This window comes from Paroedura picta, chromosome 13, assembly GCF_049243985.1.
Source record: "Paroedura picta isolate Pp20150507F chromosome 13, Ppicta_v3.0, whole genome shotgun sequence".
In the NCBI taxonomy this organism is placed as follows: Eukaryota; Metazoa; Chordata; class Lepidosauria; order Squamata; family Gekkonidae; genus Paroedura; species Paroedura picta.
In genome coordinates this window covers 6,446,275-6,464,823 of record NC_135381.1, presented here as the reverse complement: position 1 = coordinate 6,464,823, position 18,549 = coordinate 6,446,275, and the positions used below count along the sequence as shown (strand labels likewise).

At 49.0% G+C, this 18,549-nt stretch overlaps 1 protein-coding gene across 3 annotated transcripts in view; it reads left to right on the top strand.

Moving 5' to 3' along the window:
• Nucleotides 1-18,549, top strand: part of GALNT9 (polypeptide N-acetylgalactosaminyltransferase 9) — a 413,877-nt gene that overhangs the window by 265,474 nt on the left and 129,854 nt on the right. Inside the window, exon 1 of one of the 3 annotated variants that reach the window (XM_077308381.1) lies at nt 16,474-17,338. The exons of the other annotated variants lie outside the window; for them this stretch is intronic. Coding sequence (XP_077164496.1) covers nt 17,077-17,338 — 262 coding nt within the window. The 5' untranslated portion in view covers nt 16,474-17,076. Of the gene's footprint in view, nt 1-16,473; nt 17,339-18,549 lie in introns of those variants that run through there. 3 annotated transcript variants of the gene reach the window in all.

Below are 18,549 nucleotides of genomic sequence, written 5' to 3'. Positions count from 1 at the left end.
CTAATAATCAGTTTCTCAAACAGGTAATCAGACTTCTGGCTGCAGAGAGGTCAGAAGTTTGTTTGTTCCAGATGTCAAGAGGAAAACTTGCATCTCAGCCGGAAAAAAACAAAGCAAAAACCGAGTCACTTGATGTTCCCTTTCAAGAGGTTCGTCTCACATCAGTCTAATTGCTCTTGAAAGGATTAAATGAAAAGGAATCCTAATGATACCCAGAGCCCCTAGCATGTGGCAGCTCTATCCTGCCTGCCAAGCCGACCAGGTAGCAGTGGCGAGCCTAGGGTTTCGGGGCCTGAAGATGGATCTTGGTCAAGGGCCCATTCCACACACATAGGATAATGAACTTTCAATGTGCTTTGGCAGTTGGATTTTCCTGTGCAGAACAGGAAAATCTACTTCTAAAGTGCAGTGAAATTGCATTTTCTATTGTGTGTGGAATACGTCCTGATCTGGGGACCATCAATTCTATTATTGCAACTAACTCTAGGCAGAGCTCCCCTTGAAAATGCTTTGGAGATTCCCAACTGGGCCAGAATGCAGCTGCATGAGCCCTTACAGGGAAGTGGTGGAGGGCACACATGCAACCTGTGCTCTCCCATTGGCTCCAGATTGGAGAGGCCAAATCAGATTCTCAGTTTTGGTCATGACCTTTAAAACCCTTGTCCAAGATTTCTCATCCAGGGTTCCGTGAAACCCTGGGATATCTTGGTGGCCCTGGAAGGGTTTCCTGAATGTGTGAGAGTCAATTATTTTAAAATAAGTGATATGACCATATGTGGTCATGTCAAAACTGACCCCCCTCCAGAACTAGCCAATGATGGGCCTGGAGGGAATGGGAAGGGGACCAGGTGGGCATGTCCACAGCTCTGCTTTCCAACCATATTCTGCATGATCCTGCCACTTCTGGGGTTGCTCAAACCCTGAAACAGTTCTAAGATCTAGTGAGCTAAATTTCCTTAAGATCCCAAAACCCAAGGAGATTAGATTGACCCCAACCAAGGTAATTTCAGCCCTGGTCTCTGCCTGGTGGAACTGCTCTGTGGAACCATTCAGGGTCATGCAGGGGTCTGGCCTCCTTTGGAAGAACATCCCACCAGTCTGGGACCAGGGCTGAAAGAGCATCCCACCAGGTCCCTCCAGTCCAACACTCCATGTCACACAGTGGCCAAAACTCAAATCCCACCAACATAGTCAGAACTCCAGAAGCCCTCCTGGGCTTGCTCCCCAAATACCAAGAACACAGCACATCCCTGATTGCATAGGGATTTGACCCCAGACCTTCTAGACTCTAGTTCAGCCTTTTTCAACCTTTTGACCATGGAGGAGCCCCTGAAATAAATGTTCAGGCCTCAACGACTCTTGGAAATTATTTCAGCTGGCCACACCTCCCTGCCATGCCCCCAGAAGTGACCTAATCACTCAGGCCTTTGCCTTCCTTTTGCTCCTTTCCTCTGCCTTTCTTACTACTTATGGTGGCTCTGCCTCACGTAGGCCAGAAGGAGGCCAGGAGCTAAGAAGCCTGGATCTCCATCCCATACCACAACTGACTTCCCCCTTCCTTTGATTCTTACACCCATGGCCTACTCACCAAGCCCTCCAGCAGGAGGTCACCAGGGCCCAAACATGTGACAAAAGTCCATAAAGACAGGAGGAAAAAGACTGTGGACCTCCTTGGATCCGTGGAGCCCTGGTTCATATTCCTTGTCCTAGATGGACACACTAATCACCACCTGGTTCTGCTTGTCTACAGCAGACGCGCCACAAACGGTACCTTAGCTCTCCTTCTGAGGCCCTTTGCTGTCGTAGCTTCTGAAGGAAGCCAAGCCTGCAGACAAAGAAACCTCTGAGCTGAGTGTCGCAATTGGTTTCTTTTGTTAAAACAGCAATTTATCAGGACTCTGCTACAGATGCTTTAGCCGAGAGCAGCCCTGCGGACATTTAAGAAAGAAAAATCGGATTTTAAGCAACCAAAGAAGCAATAAACTATGGCCTTGATTATACTCAGATGGAAGCCGGCACAGAATCATGATTCTCCATGGGACGTTTGTGCTTTCCAGTTTTGGCAAACGCAAAGACTCCGTGTTTTCACAACGGCGGCTAAGGAACGGCTGCCCTGCGCGTTATCATTAACCAAACAAATGATTTCATTTCTCTCCTTATGCCCCCACACCTGAGTTCCCAAATATATGTTTGGACAGCTACTCAGGGAAGGAACCCAGAGTGGAGGGGTGAGGACTTTTGAAATGCAGGAGGCTGAGCCACCAATATTTTACCTGGATCAAAGCGATTCCCCAAAGAGAACGAGGAGAAGGAAAGAACATGCGTTCTGGAGCTCTGAGCTGATCGCCCCTGACAACTTATTAGGAAACACAAAGAAGGAATGACAGTGCAATTCAAAAGAGCAATATGTTTTGTTAGCCTACCAGGGGGGCGGGCGGGGGGGGGACGGAGAGAGAGGAGATTGTCTCGAGGCTAGAAAGGAGAAGAAGATGAAGATCTATTGAAGCAGGAAAGGAAGATCTGCCTGGCAGGGAGGCTAGTAGCTAAGGGGAAGACTCTGTTTTATAGTTCAGCATATTGGAGAGCTGCTTGTCCATAATTCCCATTCTCTATTCAATTCTAAATGGGTTTACTTCTCAATTCAGCCTATATATTGATTGATTTATACCCCCCCACCCCCATCACTGAGGCTCTCTGGACTGCCGAGTTCGCAGAGAGAGATAAAAACATGTACATTCAATAAATTGACCTTGCCAGCAAATTGCCGTCTTATTCTCGGCTGACTTGATGTTATCAGACCCCAGAAGAGTTTGAATTGTTTGGACACTGCATGGATTCACCTATCAGTTAGAGCTCCCCATAGAGGGAGAGAAAAATAAATATCTCTATTCTGGCGGTTATATGCCTTCAGCGAGATAAGTCCGAAGCTATTATAAATAAGTCCGGAGCTATTATAAATGTTGCCATTTCCCCAGATGTCTGATTACAAGCAGGATAAAGTAAATTTTGAATAATATATGAGTTGTTAAGCGATTTTTTTTTTCTGTTTCTGTCCTATATTTTGATGATATTCTAATTTCGGACCAAAGCAAGCAAACAAAATCGCAAGGGCCTCTGTCCTTTTCTTTCCAGAACAAAGTCCCACCACTGAATGCGACAATGGGACATTCGGCGTATTTATTGTTTTAGTGTTTTTATTGTTCTTTAAATTGAGTTTCAACATGCCGTAAACCACCGTGAGTCCGTTCACAGAGAGCGGCGGTCTATAAATTGAATAAGCGAGGCTGTTTGGTGTAGTGGTTAAAAGGGGCAGCATCTAATCTGGCGAGCCAGGTTCGATTTCTTGCACATGCAGCCAGCTAGGTGACCTTGGCCTAGTCATAGCCCTGATTGTTCTGTTCTCACAAAGCAGTCTTGTAAGAGCTCTCTTAGCTCCACCTACCTCACAGGGTGTCTGTTGTGGGGAGAGGAAGGGAAGGCGATTGTAAGCTGTTTGGAGACTCCTCTGGGGAGTGAAAAGCAGGGTAAGAAAACCAACTCTTCTTCTTTTAATAAATAAACACAATAAAAACATTGAATTTAAAAAATGTAAACAAACAGCATAGGGCAGTGAATGAATAATGCAACAGGGCCGGGAGGATGTAATTAAATAACACAAGCCACAATTTGTTCGTACAGTATACGAGATACACTATAAACTGTGAACATGAACAATGCTGTAGAATCAGGACACAAAATTCAGTGACCATGTGAACAGGCCGGTGGAGTTCCTTCAGAGCTCTCTCAGCCCCACTTACCTCACAGGATGTCTGTTGTGGGGAGAGGAAGGGAAGGTGATTTGAGACTCCCTTCGGGTAGTGATAAGCAGGGTATAAAAAACAACGCTTCTTCATCGAGGGGCATGCATAGTCTGGTAAAGCTGTTTAAGCCGACTGTCACAGAGTCAGAACTTGATCCTATTCAAAAGGCCATGGCAACTGTCCTTGGTTCCAGTGGTACAAACTGTCCTGAAATGGGAAATTGCTGGAATACAGAAGAGAGAGAGAACGTAAGGCTTGTTCTTGGATGAGTGACTCATACCCAGATGTAAAGTCATAATGAGGCAAGGGGAAGGCATTTGTGTACAGCGACATAGCCTGGGCATTGCTCAAGGAGACAGATGGAAGAGGGGAGAGCTGGCCTTGGATTAGTGTTGTGGAGAGAATCCACACCATTGGTTCCCCATTCAGATATTTGAGTTCAACAAGATGAAGTCACTATCATGTCATTAGCCAGCCCAACCCAACTTCTGACCAATTATGTCTGTCAGGAAAGGTGGATGGATGCATTTCTGGCACCTGCTGATGCCCATTCTGTATGTGTACCCCAAGAGGGCATCCCAATGAGAGAAAGGACCTCTTTGCCAAGTGGTCTCTCATCCAGATGTTCTCTCTGGTGTGGCAGGCCATTTGCCCCCTGTAATTTTTAAAACCTTGTTGGGGGAACATTGACGTGTACCAGTGAACCTACAACCTGTGCTCCTGGAATGATGTGTGACCTATGGCCTCAGCGAGGAAGGAGTTTTCAGCACCCAGCTCCTTTTGCAGACAGGAGCCACTGTCCCGTGCAGACAGGAGATGGTGCTTGAGTTTCCTCCTTGGCCAGCATCCCAGCCCTTCCTCAGAGATTGACAAACATTGTATAGTCCCCATGGAACCCTCCAGCTTCTTGGGACTGCCTGTCCTCTCATAAGAGGACATCCATTTCTCCTGAAGGGGATCTCTGCATCGTGTCACATCTCCCTTGCAACTACTAGTCAGGTGGGAGAATGGCACCTCTTCATAACCCACCTGTGCCATGGTGGGTGCCTCTTCTAATACAACCTGGCAAGAGCAAGCATCTCCAGATGGATATCCAAAACTTTGTGTGGAAATCTCCAAAGTTGAGTTTCTCCAAGGATGGGAAATCTCCAAAGATGGGCTTCCCCAAAGATGGGAAAGCACCAAAAGATGGGCTTCTCCAAGGATGGGAAAGGGAGAATAGACAATTATCATTGGCAGGGTAAATGTGCAGAGGAGCAGTGCACTGGCTGCTTAAATAATAGCTTTATTGGAGGGGCAGGAAGGTTCCAAGTGAGCCAATCAGGACACAGGAGGGGAGATTATTTGAAACAGTGCCAGGAAGTTCTATCTAAATATCCTAACTGCACATCCCCGCCACTGCCCCCTGCAGGATGTTCTTCATATATTGTTGAATCATGCACACTACAGATTTTGCATAACCCGACAGTTATTATACATCCTACATAGCAGTGGGGGCCAAATTGTGGCTCTCCAGTTATCCATGGACTACAATTCCCATGAGCCACTGCTGGCAAGGGCTCATGGGGATTGTAGTCCGTGGACAATGGAGAGCTACTGCTTAGCCACCCTGGTGTTTATTAGTTTGCTTGAACACATGGAGTTACCTTCCACTGAGTCAGATGATTGATCTACAAAGGTTCAGTGATGTCAGCTCAGCTTCTTAAGGGATCTTTCTGTTATCTGTATTAAAGATAAAACTGTGTTTTTACAGATTCTCACTGATGAAACCTACATGAAAACACACGTAGGGACTTCGTAAAATAAATCTGTTACTTATCACTTGGCATTTCCCCCGTTTTGTTTCTTGACAGTTTTTGGTAGGTCTCTGCCTTTTGTTTGAATTGATTTTTTCTTTGGCGTCTCAGCGAAGGAAGGGGGGATGATAGGAAATGAAACAATAACCAACATTCAGGATTTAGGAGATTTCACGGCAGATAGTTCAGAACCGAGGCCATGACTGTGAGGATCGACACTCGCGCAGCAAAACCGATCACAAACGGTTGTTTTAAAAACCAGCTCAAAAACTTTCAGAGAGAACAACCCCCCCCCCATGCCCACATGGCTGCCATTTTGCTTTTCTGACCCACTGTGCTTTCCGGTAACCACGCAAGAAAACAAGGTTGAATAATACTTTCTATTACAATATTCCAGTGTAATATGATCCAACGCATGGAGCCATTATTCAACGCAAAATCCTCAGGAAAGAGTTAAAAAAAAAATCACCTTCTCCATTTGTTTTCAGCGAGAAACAATTGAATCCATCCTGAATCAGGTACTTAAAGTCAGAGCTGCCATAAATCAAAGCGGAGAAGAATTAAGTTTCAATTGACTTTCCTGACCTTGAACATCCAACGGCAACCCGCTTGAAAAATGGAGGCGCTGGGCAATCTAAAATTCAAATGCGTTGCAATCAATAGATTTTTTTTCCCCCTCCTCCCCTGCCCCCCAAGCAAAAGGGTGTTTGGGAGCCTTTTCGGGGCTGGAAGACTTTAGCCGGCGAAAGCTGGTTTCTTGCATCAACGACCAGCTGCTTGGTTGGGACTCTTGTTAGCAGCAAGAGACAATATTTACTTGGGAATGAACATGAACAGCAAAAAGAAATCACAGGCAAATGTCTAAAAACACTGGGCCCCTTTCTGCTGCTGGCCGTCTGGTGGGAAAAGAAGAAATTCTCAGAACTCTTTGGTGAGCAGAAAAAGGAGTCTGAAAGCAACAGCCACAGCAAAACCTCTCCAAAGCTGAACGTCCCCACGTCCCCGAGCCTTTCCTCCTAGGGATTGGTCCCCAGGACCCGGATCGTCCTCATTGCTCTCCTTTATATGTCAAAATCCCGTCAGAGGTAACATTCTTGGGCCTCAGTAAGCAAACATTTATATAGGACTAGGACAACAGCCCGTTGGATCCAGGAATGCAACGGCCCGTAGCGGAGGGTCCCGATGGAGGAGTGAGCTTCCTGGAGTCACGGCTGGCAGCTGGGGCTAGGCGGGTGGAGGTGGATGGGCTGGCACATGGCACTGGAGGCCCGAAGCATGCTGGTGGCTGGCGGCTGGGGAGAGGGTGAGGCAGCCGGGCATCAAGGTGCATGGTGGGCGAGCCTGTAGCCCTGGTGGAGGGTGGGCTGACATCTCCGGAGGCGGATGGGCCACCGCAAACACTGGCGGGTGCAGTGGGCCAGTGGGCAAGGCAAGGCAGTGGAGGAGTGGCATCCTCGGCCACCAGGCAGTATTTGGGCGCGAGGCTGGCTTGTGGCTCACAGCCGGCTTCTGGAGGTGGGTGCTCTGGGGGCTGGCCCAATTCATTTGTAACCAGCTTCGATGGGCGCAGCTAGATTGGCCCATGCGGGCAGAAGTGCAGTCCGGACACCAGATGTGTCCCGGACAGTGCTCCGCCCACAACTCCCAAATATTAGGGAGAACAATGTTAAGGATGTTTTAAAGAGAAAAGGAGGTGTGAAGAGTGGGTCAAAGGACCAAGAGCTGTGGAAATAGGTGAGTTGTAATGGTAATGTAACATGTGAGCAGGAAAGACTCGGCCTCCGTCTTAACCATCTGAATGAGGTGGGATGGGATAGATTATTGCTGTTTTTGACCACTTGCTTGTTTAAAACTTTGGTTTTATGGGGTTTTATTGCATTTTAATGTTTTATTCTGTGAGCCGCCGGGGGTTCCTAGGAAATGCAGAGGTATATAAATTGAAATAATAAAAAAATATATCTTAAAAATGAATTATCCCCCCCCCCCCAATTCAGGCAGCCCTTCCAGGGCTGTCAAGAACCCTGGCTGAGAATACCCGGAGCAGACAGTGCTGGTGACCTTAACAAAGCAAAGGTTTCAATCAATACCAAACAGCTTCCTGGGTAAATAGTACATGATCTCCACTAGTGAAAAAGGAGCACGTGGGACTTATTCCTTAAATGCAGGTAATTTCATCTTGCAAGAGTTGAGCTGTTAGGCACCAAGTCGTCTTCCTTCCTAAATCTCGGCAGCTTTGGGGAAAATCCCGGGCTGATCAAGCGTCCCATCTTAATGGCAGACTTTGTATTCTTTGTTGGGTAGGACGTTGGAGATGCTGCAGCAAGCCTCAGTGGACCCCGAGTCACAGCTAAGGCCTGAGTGCCAAGATTGTTTGGAAGCCACTGGTGGCACAAGGCTTCCCAGAGAGGAAAGGACTTCAGTTGTTTATTTATTTATTATATTTATATACCACCCTCTCCTGAGGCTCAGGGTGGTTTACATGGAACTGGAGAGAACAAAGCAGTACCGGCACAACCTTCTCTGTGTAGTGGTTAAAGAGTGGCGGACACTAAGCTGGGGAACCGGGTTTGAATCCCGGCTCCTCCACATGCAGCCGGCTGAATGACTACAGGTTAGTCACAGTTCTCTGGGAGCTGTTCCCACAGAGCAGTTCTCTTAGAGCTCACTCTGCCCCACCTACCTCCTGGGGTGTGGGGAGAGGAAAGGAAAGGTGTTTGGAAGCTGCTTTGAGTCTCCTTCAGTGGGGTATAAGAAAAGAGTTCTCCAGGTTTGATTCCCTGCTCCTGCACGTGCAGCCAGCTGGGTGACTTTGGGCTCGCCACAGCACTGATAAAGCTGTTCTGACCGAGCAGTGATATCAGGACTCTCTCAGCCTCACCCACCTCACAGGGGGTTCTGTTGTGGGGAGAGGAAAGGGAAGGTAATTGTCAGCCACTCAGACTCCTTTGGGTAGAGAAAAGCGGCATATAAGAACTAACGCTTATTCTTTTTCTCCTTCTCTAAGTGGGAGAGGAAGGGAAAGATGTTTGGAAGCTGCTGGGAGGCTTTGAATAAGTGGTAAAAATCTTTCCAGTCCTGTGTATGTATGGGTATATAGAATCGTACAGTTGGAAGGGACCTCCAGGGTCATCTAGTCCAATCCCCTGCCAAATGCAGAACATTCACAACTACCTGCCCACCCACAGATGAAAATGTGTGTGTGTTCATTCATTTACCCCCGAAAGATGCATCCTTTCTACTCAATACCTGAAGTCTTCCTCCTTTTTCTCCTTTCCAATCAAGTGAGTTTCTGCTTGGGAAACAAGAGTAATGGAATGCCAGGAGCTTTTTGTCTGGAGATTTTTCATAACTTGTTAAAAGGGGTCTCATAAATAACTGACCCAGTGGGATGAGACAGCACCCTGAAGGGCCTCTGGGCACCAGCATGTCTGTTCATCCGAGAGAGGGCGATCTGGAACTCCTCTTTTTGGGTGGGAGAGGGCTGCTGCCCTAAGGAATACTTCAGGGGTTTCTCAACAGTTAAGAAGTTGAGCCTGGCTGATCTAATCAGACCCTTGGTATAAAAAACGTCCATCCGCACAGAAGAGTAGTGGGTTAGGGTTATGTTTCTTGGATAAGATGAGGCAGGGGTAGTCAACCTGTGGTCCTCCAGATGTTCATGGACTATAATTCCCATGAGCCCCTGCCAGCGTTTGCTTTATTTATGGCTTTATTTATGTTACAGATTTCTCACTCATCTTCCTTGTTGAAGCTTAAGGTGAGATGGTAGTGGGGACCACACTGAAGTTCCTGCTGTTAAGTTGTGGCTTAAGTTGCGGGAGTGGAAATCTTTTAGGTATCCAGCTAAGCTTTCCCATACCTTTGAGCTAAAGGCCAATGTATATATTGTTGAAATTTAAGCGGAGAATAATAGATCGTAGAATTAGTGAAGGACTTAGATCCTCAGCACATACTAGTTGGATACCTAAAGGAACTATGCCACTTGATGACTTTATGCTCATAAAATATAGGCGGAAACAACCATGGATGAAAAAGCTACATTGAAAACAGTACAAATCTAGAGTCCGTTTTGGTTGCTTGATTACTGTTAAAAGAAGAGAGAAGGTAAACTGCACTTTATCTTCATTCATTGTTAAATTGTTTAACTGTTGGTTATAGCCTGGGGCTGGTTCTTTCTTATGCTGTATTCATTTTGTCCTCTTTTCACGGTGGCTTCTGAGATCTGGCAAGATCAGGCCCTCCTGGTCAGAGACAAGGTGAATTGCAGGATTATATTTTTAAAATGCAATAATACTAGTGTAAAACATGCGATAACACTGCAATAAAAATGGAATCATGCATTCTGGCAAGACGCAGCGCAGCAGAAATGGCTTACCCCGTCAGAAGAGAATGAAATGAAAACAGTATAATCTACAGGAGGCGGTAGATTTATTTGTAGGTGGCCACAGGCCTTTACAAAAGAACAATCTAAACAACAAATTTACAAGACGGATATGATAAAATAAAAGGCACCTTAAAATAGAATGGTCTACGGTATAAAACAGCCATAAAACATTAAAAGCGGCATACAAAAAAAATTATACAGTGCCAATGTCAAAAGGGAGAGGGAAAGGAAGGACAGGAAATAAAATGTTACAAGCGGTGACTTCTTCCTAGTTCCCTGTATTAAAAGTGATCTCTTGGACATAAAACTCCAGTTTCGGCTGATACCAGGAAAGGGCAAAAATCTGTAGGGGATTTTATCTAGTGAAGTAGCAGCGAAAGAATTCAAAATCACATGGCCGGTGGAGGCTTTGAGTATATATGTATGTATTGGTTTTATTGAGGCTGTGCTAAAAACCTTGGGTTTTTAACTTGATCAATAAATTCTGGTACTATGTTTTAAAAATGGTGTTCCATCCCTTGTAGGCTTAAGTTTATTTCCCTGGCATTGACCTTTTTAGGTTCTTAACCTCTCATTTGGTACAATCGACCCCAAATCCCAGCCTGGCTCGTGTTTAATTCCTCTTTACCCTGTGTAGGGATGCCAGCCTCTAGGTGGGACCCAGGGATTACAACTCATCTCAGGACTACAGAGATCAGCTCCCCTGGAGAAAAATTGATGCTTTGGAGCAGGGGTAGTCAAACTGCGGCCCTCCAGATGTCCATGGACTACAATTCCCAGGAGCCCCTGCCAGCGAATGCTGGCAGGGGCTCCTGGGAATTGTAGTCCATGGACATCTGGAGGGCCGCAGTTTGACTACCCCTGCTTTGGAGGGTGGATATGACATAGTACCCCCCCCTCCCAAGGTCCTTCTCTTCCCCAGGATTCTAGCCCCAAATCTCAAGGAATTTCCTAGCATGGGTCATGCAACCCTACCCCCCCCCCATTCCCCCCAATTTCTGGGGGTGGGTGGGCGGGGATGTCTAGCCACCCTAAATCCAACGGCCCCTTTCTTTTTCTCTTTCATTGTAACCTGGAATCAGTTTCTGATGAACGCTAGTTTGGTGAAAGAGAAAGCAGAACACAGGAGGGTCCAGAAGAGAGAGAGGGTAAAATTTCAGAATTTCACTCTGTAGATGCTCAAATATCTTCCCAAACCTTCCTATCCCCCCCAGTCAGAGCACCACCCAGTGGGAGCAGAACTCCTCTCTCTAAAACAGTAAATTTCGGAAAACCAGTTCTCCTTCCTGCCCATGATAGTCACACAGCCTGGAGAAATTCTGGAAGAATGCCTCCATCCTTGCAGAAGACGGGCGTGAATTTTTGGTTTTGCCGCTCGAGGGCTCCCTGGATGATTGGGAAATGTTTTGGATCTCTCTGTTTCTGGCATCTGAAATCTGAGACGGCTCCCGAGTCCTGGAAGAATGTCATTCTATCCTGCGCAGTTATTTGACCGCCCTCGTCTCTGTTCCGCTTGCTGCTCCAGGGTTTCACGCAGAAAGCAATCCGATGCAGTGATGTTTATTCAATTTCCATGTATCAATTTAAAGCAATGTTGCATGCAATTAATTGTAATTTAATGAATTTACACTTTCCCCAAAGAGGGCTGAGTGACTACTAAATCTACTCCTTCCAATTATTTTAGCATCATGATCCTTAATAGTAATGTTTCATTCACTCCCTTCCCCCCCCCCTCCTGGAGTAGGACATTTAATATAATTGACTGTATGGTGTAAATTCTCCCTAGGGCAATTTCTGTGTGTCTTTGTAGATCTTTATGTTTGTGACTTGGAGGATGTTCCAGGAACAGCCGTGGCACAGTCAGTTCCTTTAGAGCAGGGGTAGTCAAACTGCGGCCCTCCAGATGTCCATGGACTACAATTCCCAGGAGCCCCCTGCCAGCGAATGCTGCTTTAGAGGGAGAGAACTGAGAATTGCAGGTGATTTAGCAAGGGGAATATTTGTTGTGTGTGTGATGAACAGGGAAAAACAGTACAACTACCAACAATTTGTGAAGAGGTGGGGGAGTCTCTTTAACACAATGTTTCTCAACCTTCCTGATGCCGCAACCCTTTAATACATTTCCTCCTGTTGTGGTTACCCCCAACCATAAAATTATGCAAGGGTTCTTTCACAGAAATTAAACCAAAACTGACCACTGGCGTGAAGATCCATTGTTCAGGATTGTATATAAATTGGAAGTTGAAGGGTCAGCCTCCCTGGCCCTTGACTTCATGCCTCCCACACCTGAGCTCCCTGTAGATTCAGGATCTACACCAATTCACAACCTAGCCTGGATAGTTCATGCTATCCTGATCTCAGAAGCTAAGCTGGATCAGGGATGGGTAGCATTAGGATGGAAGACCACCAAATAATACCAGGGTCATGCTTTGGAGGAAGGCAATAGCAAACCATCTCTCAAGCTCTTGAAAATGTCTCAAGGTCACCATGAGTCAGCTGTGACTCGATAGCAAAAACAGCCCCCCAGATTTGCATTCTGAAGGCAGGTCGCAAAAAGCAGTGCAGAAACCCCTCAGCTCTTCTTCTTCTTCTCATCCTCCTCTAGTCTGTATGTTCACTAATTGCCATCCAGTCACTTCCGGTGGCCCCCATCTCCCGTTGGGTCTTCCCCTTTCCCTGCTGCCTTCAGCTTAAGTCTTCTTGTGATGTGACCAAAGATAGCCACAAAGTGGTCATTTCAGCTCCTAGGAAGAGTCCCAGGGAGGGTGTTTAGAAGGGTAAGCCTACCTTTACTCCTCAGGACAGCCACTTCTTCTGCAACACAATGACCCAGGCTGGAAGCTCCGCCCTAGCTTTTTAAGGTCGCAAGTGGAGTCATCTCAGTCTATTACCTGTGGCTCCCTTTAGCGTTCCTTCTGGCAAGGGACCTCATTAATTGTATTGAACAATGCATGCTAACAGGCAGTAATGCACTTGTGCTCCCTCGCTTGCTCTCTCCCTCTTCCAAGCACATGTTTGCTAAACAGCAATTGAAACGTCTCTTTTAAGCATATTTAGCACCTATCGGAAGTGCCGCATTGACAGACTTGAGAGCTGCTAATCCAAGTGGGGCTTGATTTCCGTGTGAAATATTAGCGCTGAAATGAATTGAGGAAGGATAATTCAGACGCAGGGCCTGCAAGCGGAGGGAAGTCTTTAGAGAGCCAGCTTGGTGTTGTGGCTAAGAGCGGAAGCCTCTGATATGGAGAACCATGTTTGATTCCCCCACTCCTCTACATGCAGCCACCTGGGTGACCTTGGGCCATTCACAGATCTCTAAGAGCTCACTCAACCCCAGCCACCTTGTAGGGTGTCTGCTGCAGGGAGAGGAAGGGAAAAGTGCTTGTAAGCCACTCTGAGACAAATGAGGTTGACTGGGTGACCTTAGCCAGTCACCGTTCTCTCAGAGCTCTCTCAGCATCACCTTACCTCACAAGGTGTCTGTTGTGGGGAGAGGAAAAGAAGGAGATTGTAAGCCACTCTGAGATACATGAGGCCTACTGGGTGGCTTTGGGCTAGTCACAGTTCTCTCAGAGCTCTCTCATTCCCACCTACCTCGCAAGGTGTCTATTGCAGGGAGAGGAAGGGACAGACTCTATTGGGGTATAAGCGAATTAAATAAGATGCAGCCACAACTGGCAAGTCTGTGCCATTCCCTGAGAAATGCATTAACAAATCAAATATTAGATTTCCATTAGCCTGGCAACCACAATTTTTTAGAATGTGGAAGGCGTGAATGGCTTTGTTAGCAGTCAGATCCCCCTCCTCTTGCAGAGGGCCCATTTGTGGCTAGAATCACCATAAACACCCACTCTCACCCCAAAATCCATGAGTGCAGGATCATAATGGAACAAAACGGATGCCCGCCATGAACCAGCCAAGTAGATCAGGACTGTGAGTCCGAGTAGCTGACTGTCTACTGCCTCCTCCGTGCCCCAGAGAGAGATGGAATTGAGGACCATGAGTGGACCAGAATGGATTGACTGACCTTGGACTAATCCCGTCAACACCCAACCTATCCAGCCAGCCCGGTGAAAGGAGCTGCCAGCAGAAATCTGGGCTCTATCGGAACGATCCAAGTTTGGAAGGGCCCATAAAAGGATGCTCTTCCGCCAGGCATATGGTTGAGGCCAAAATGAGGGATGCTACACCAGAATGAGCCTTCCCCCTTTCCTCTCTGCTCCCCCATCATGGGAAATTAAAATTTGGGGATAACTGGACACTTGTCCGACTGGTGGGAGTTTTCACTCTTACCTTGTATTAATAACTACTTACTGGTCTTATGCACTGTTTTATGACTGACGATTTTATGACTTTAACCTTTGGATGAATGAGTCCGAGGCCGTTAACCAGCCCACGGAGCGGCAGTCCACAAATTTAACAAATTAATTAACAAACCCTACTTCCCCTGCATTAACATACCTTAATTAAGCAGCAGTTGATCAACAATTCATTCCGTTCACCTAACCCGTTATCCCTTCCTGGTCGGTATTTGCTGGGTCATCAAACCTCTCCCACACCATTGTCCATCTTGGGGGGGGGGGGGAGCCCATGAAGTTATTGTTTTTCCGGCATCATGTCACCTGCCTGAGGGTACAGTTTGTCCTATATCTGGAGCACCCTGACTCCTGGAAGGGAGTAACATCGAATGAATGTGTTTTGAATACTACACAGGCACCTGGTTTTCTTGGGCTCTCTCAGCTCTTGAAATGCTGGTTGTTTGGCTTCTTCCGTGGGCCTCTTCAAGATCAGTAATTATCACCTTTCCTTAAAAATCTCTCCCACTCCTCCCTGCTTTCTGAGCTAGTCCTTCTGTGTGTACGTGGTGGGTAGGTTGTTCATTTTCTTTTCTGGTTGAACACCTGCCTGCTTTGAGAGTCCTCTTGAGGGAAAAATCCTGGCATACAGAAGTGAAGCATCCCAGTTACCCACCTCTTGCTCTATCTCCTTTGCAGGTTCCCCCAATTAATGAAGAGCCTGCCTATTGGGGTGACAGCTTGAGGTGTTTGAAGCTGTTCTGTTGCAATTTTTACAGGAGACTTCAAGCCAGGGTGTGTTGGGAGCCATTCACTGGTTCTCAGTTCAGTAACTCCTTCCCCTCCTGCCCTCCTGCACTTGGGTCAGTCCCCTAGGAGCCGATTCTTCCATCTCCAGAGGCCGTAGATTGCCGCAGGGACCCATTTTCTTGTGGCTTGGCAATAATCAAGGCTGATCTGGCTCACAGCTGACCCTCTACCTTGCCATTTTGTCTCTCGTTGCTTGGATAAGCAGCAGCCAGACAAAGTGAAGACAAGGTAAAGCATTATAACAGAAGTTTCAGGAAGAGGTATGAAATATTAGCCCAGGTAGAATTTTCCGAGAAGCCGCACACCTGCCATTTTGCATATGTTCCTTGTTTAATTTCTTTTTTAAAAAAATTATCCTTGAGATTTTTGTTGGCCGTTTTCCTTCTCCATTTTTTCTGGCCATCAGTCTCTCGCTGTCTGCCTGCTGCCTTTTACTCGCCTCCTTCCTCTAAGAATCACAGCTGTCATTTGTGCAGACTCGTCTTCCTCCGGTGGGGCAGCTCTGTGAAATTTCTAAGAAATACATACGCGCACTGGGCATCATGCGCTACGATGTATATACAATAGAACTGACCACGGGGGTGGGTGGGTGGGTAGTGCTGGAAGCTCTTGGTGTTCCACAGGGCCTGCAAAGTGGAGCTCTTCCGCCAGGTCTGTGGCTGAGGCCGGGTGCAGCAAGGAAGATCGTGGCCCCCACTTCAGGAGTGGTGGTAGCAAATTCCATCTGCACCCTCTGTCACCCTTCCCCTCCAGGATGTACTATTTGGGAAGATTATCAGGACTGGGATGACTTTTTGCCGCAGCATCTTTATCCCCACGGGGTTTTGTTTGTATTTTGCATGTGTTCTGTTTTAAATGTCTGTTTTAAGGGGTTTTATTTGCCATTGCCTGCCTCCCCATCCTGACCCTCGTTTCCCTGTGGAGGTCTCCCAACCCTCCTTAGCGTCCCCGATTTGCTGGGATCCTGCAGGTCTGGTCCCCAGCTGTGACCCCTTCTGGGGTTTTCAAGGCAAAAGAGACATTGCCTGCCTTTACCATGCCCCTCGTGCCCCTTGGAGGTCTCCCATCCAACTACTAGCCCTGGGCGACCCTGCTTCGCTCCCGAGACCTGCCTGTGCGGCGCTTGCTCTGCAGCCCGATCTCACCCACCCCCATCCGTGCAGAACCCCCTGCCTAAGAAGGAGGGGGCGTCCGGCCCGGCGGCTCCGCCTGACCAGGGGAAGGAGGAGCGGCTGGGCGCCGTGAATGCCGATGAGGTCCCCCCTCCCTCTCTCCACACTCCCTCCCCCTCCCCAACGAAGCACGTGACTCCGCCCCGGCGCTCCGCCAGTGGGAGAAAGCGAGGCGATCGCAAGGCAAGGCGCGCACCCGCCGCGGAAAGAGAGCGGCCGCGATCCGGCGCCCTGCTTTCCCGCCCCTGCCCCCCCTCCACTCCCCTTGCCCCACTAGCCCACCCTAGCCCACCCTTGGCGCCGGCTCCGGAGGCTGCGCAGCCGGCCAGCCCCCCTGGCTCTCTCCAGCGTCGCCCTGTCCTTGCGGCGCACGCCCTCCCCGTCCCCATCCCCGCGTTGCGAGCGCGCCTCCATCCCAGAGCCGGGGCGAAGAAGGGAGGGACGGAGGGAAGGAAGGAGGTGAACCCGCCTCGCCTCGCCGCCGCTCGCAGAGGGACGCCGGCGGCCGACGGGGAAGGTGACCGGTTCCGCCAGCCGCCGTAGCGAGAGGCGGAGGCGAAGAGCGCCGTGGTGCTGAAGGACAGCTCCCTCCGTCCCTCCCTCTGGCCGCCGCCGCTCGCTCGCTCTGCCTGGCCAGCCCAGCCCAGCCCTGCCTCGCCTCCCCGGAGCAGGCGTCAAGGGTGTGGAGGGCAGAGGCCAAGACAGATCCAGCCCCCTCCCACCGGACCCCCACCCCCGCCGCCACCCACCCCCTCCGCAGGCAGGCTCCGCTGCCTTGGATGCTGGTTCCGTGCCCGGGGCAGGGGCGACCATGCCTTGATGCCCTACCCGGCGGCTTCCATGGCGGTGGCGAGGAAAATCAAAACTTTGTTGACTGTCAACATCCTGGTCTTCGTGGGCATCATCCTCTTCTCGGTCTACTGCCGGATCCAGGACCGCTCCCAGGAGCTGGTGCAGATCGTCCGGAGCGCCGACCGGCGGATGAGGAGCCGCAACGCCAAGGTGGGCACCCTCCTGGACAGGGACTCCATCCTGCAGCGGCTGGAGCACCTCGAGGAAGTTGTCTACAACCAGCTCAATGGTAAGGGGCAGGAGGGGAGCCGCGGGGATCGTCTGGAGGGCGCCGGAAATAGCCAGGGGAGGGATGGAGCCAGGCTGTACTCGGAGACCTCTTGGTCTTCACCTGGCGTATGGCAGCCTCATTGAATGCCCAAATGCTTCACCAGTCCAGGCCCTGCCTTCTCAATCAGGAAGCAGGGCTGTCCCGGAGAATGGCGGAAGAAGGGTGAGGTGTTGCGTGATTTCTGTTTTGAGTTGTGTCTCCGACTGCACATAAAGTGGAATAGTTGTGCATTTCCTGCATTGACCAGTGGGTTGGACTAGATGACCCTGTAAGTCCCTTCCAACACTACGATTCTGTGGGTCTCATTTCCGGAGGCTGCAACCCTGCCTTGGGCGGAAGATACAGGAGTGCAGCCCCCTTTCCGATCCTTTGCCCCTCAAATTGTTAAGTGTCTCGATGCTGAAATATTTAAGAGTTGAGCTCTGTCGATTAATTTGCTTTCAGACCGATGGGTGCAGATCTGACTGCATCTGAGCTTGCGAACCTCTGTAGCTTCTCAGGAGGGCTGCGGCTAAAGCAGGCCAGCTGACAGAACTGTGCCTGCGTCCAGCTAAGTAGAATCCTCTTGTGCTATGTCTCTGTTCCCCATCTGTAAAATGGCCCCAGGGGCTCACAGGTGCCTTGGTTCCCCAGTGATTTGGCATTTGTTCCCTGCCGGGCTGAACCAACCCATGACTTGATTTCCTTCCGTCTGATGACTGGCCCCTGAGCATTTCAGCTAAATGCATGAGGCCAACAGCTTCCCCAAAGCGAAAATGCATGGTGGGCCATGTTAGAGAAATCATCACAGCCCGGCAGCCTATCAGAGAAGAGGGGCTCTGTTGTCTTGGCGATTGGAAGGCCTCCCTCCCTCGGAAACTGGGAGATGTGGTGCGTTGACATGTCTAGTTGGCCGGTCATGATGGGGGAGGGCATTGTGGGACAAGGCCCTGGGTTTTCACCAAGCTGGGAAACTTTGTAATGTTTCGAGGGCCGCTGGCAGGGAGCCAGCTATGGAGGGTTGTTAGGAGTGTGGCCCAGAGCAGGCTGGCAGAACTGGGTTGGAGAACTTGACGTCTTGTGAAAGCAGATCTCCTTCCTGCAATCTGCCCCCCTGCTAGGAGGGGTTGACACTCCCCACATCCAGGGCTGCCTTGAAAGTTTCATCTGGGGTTATTGCATGACCATGG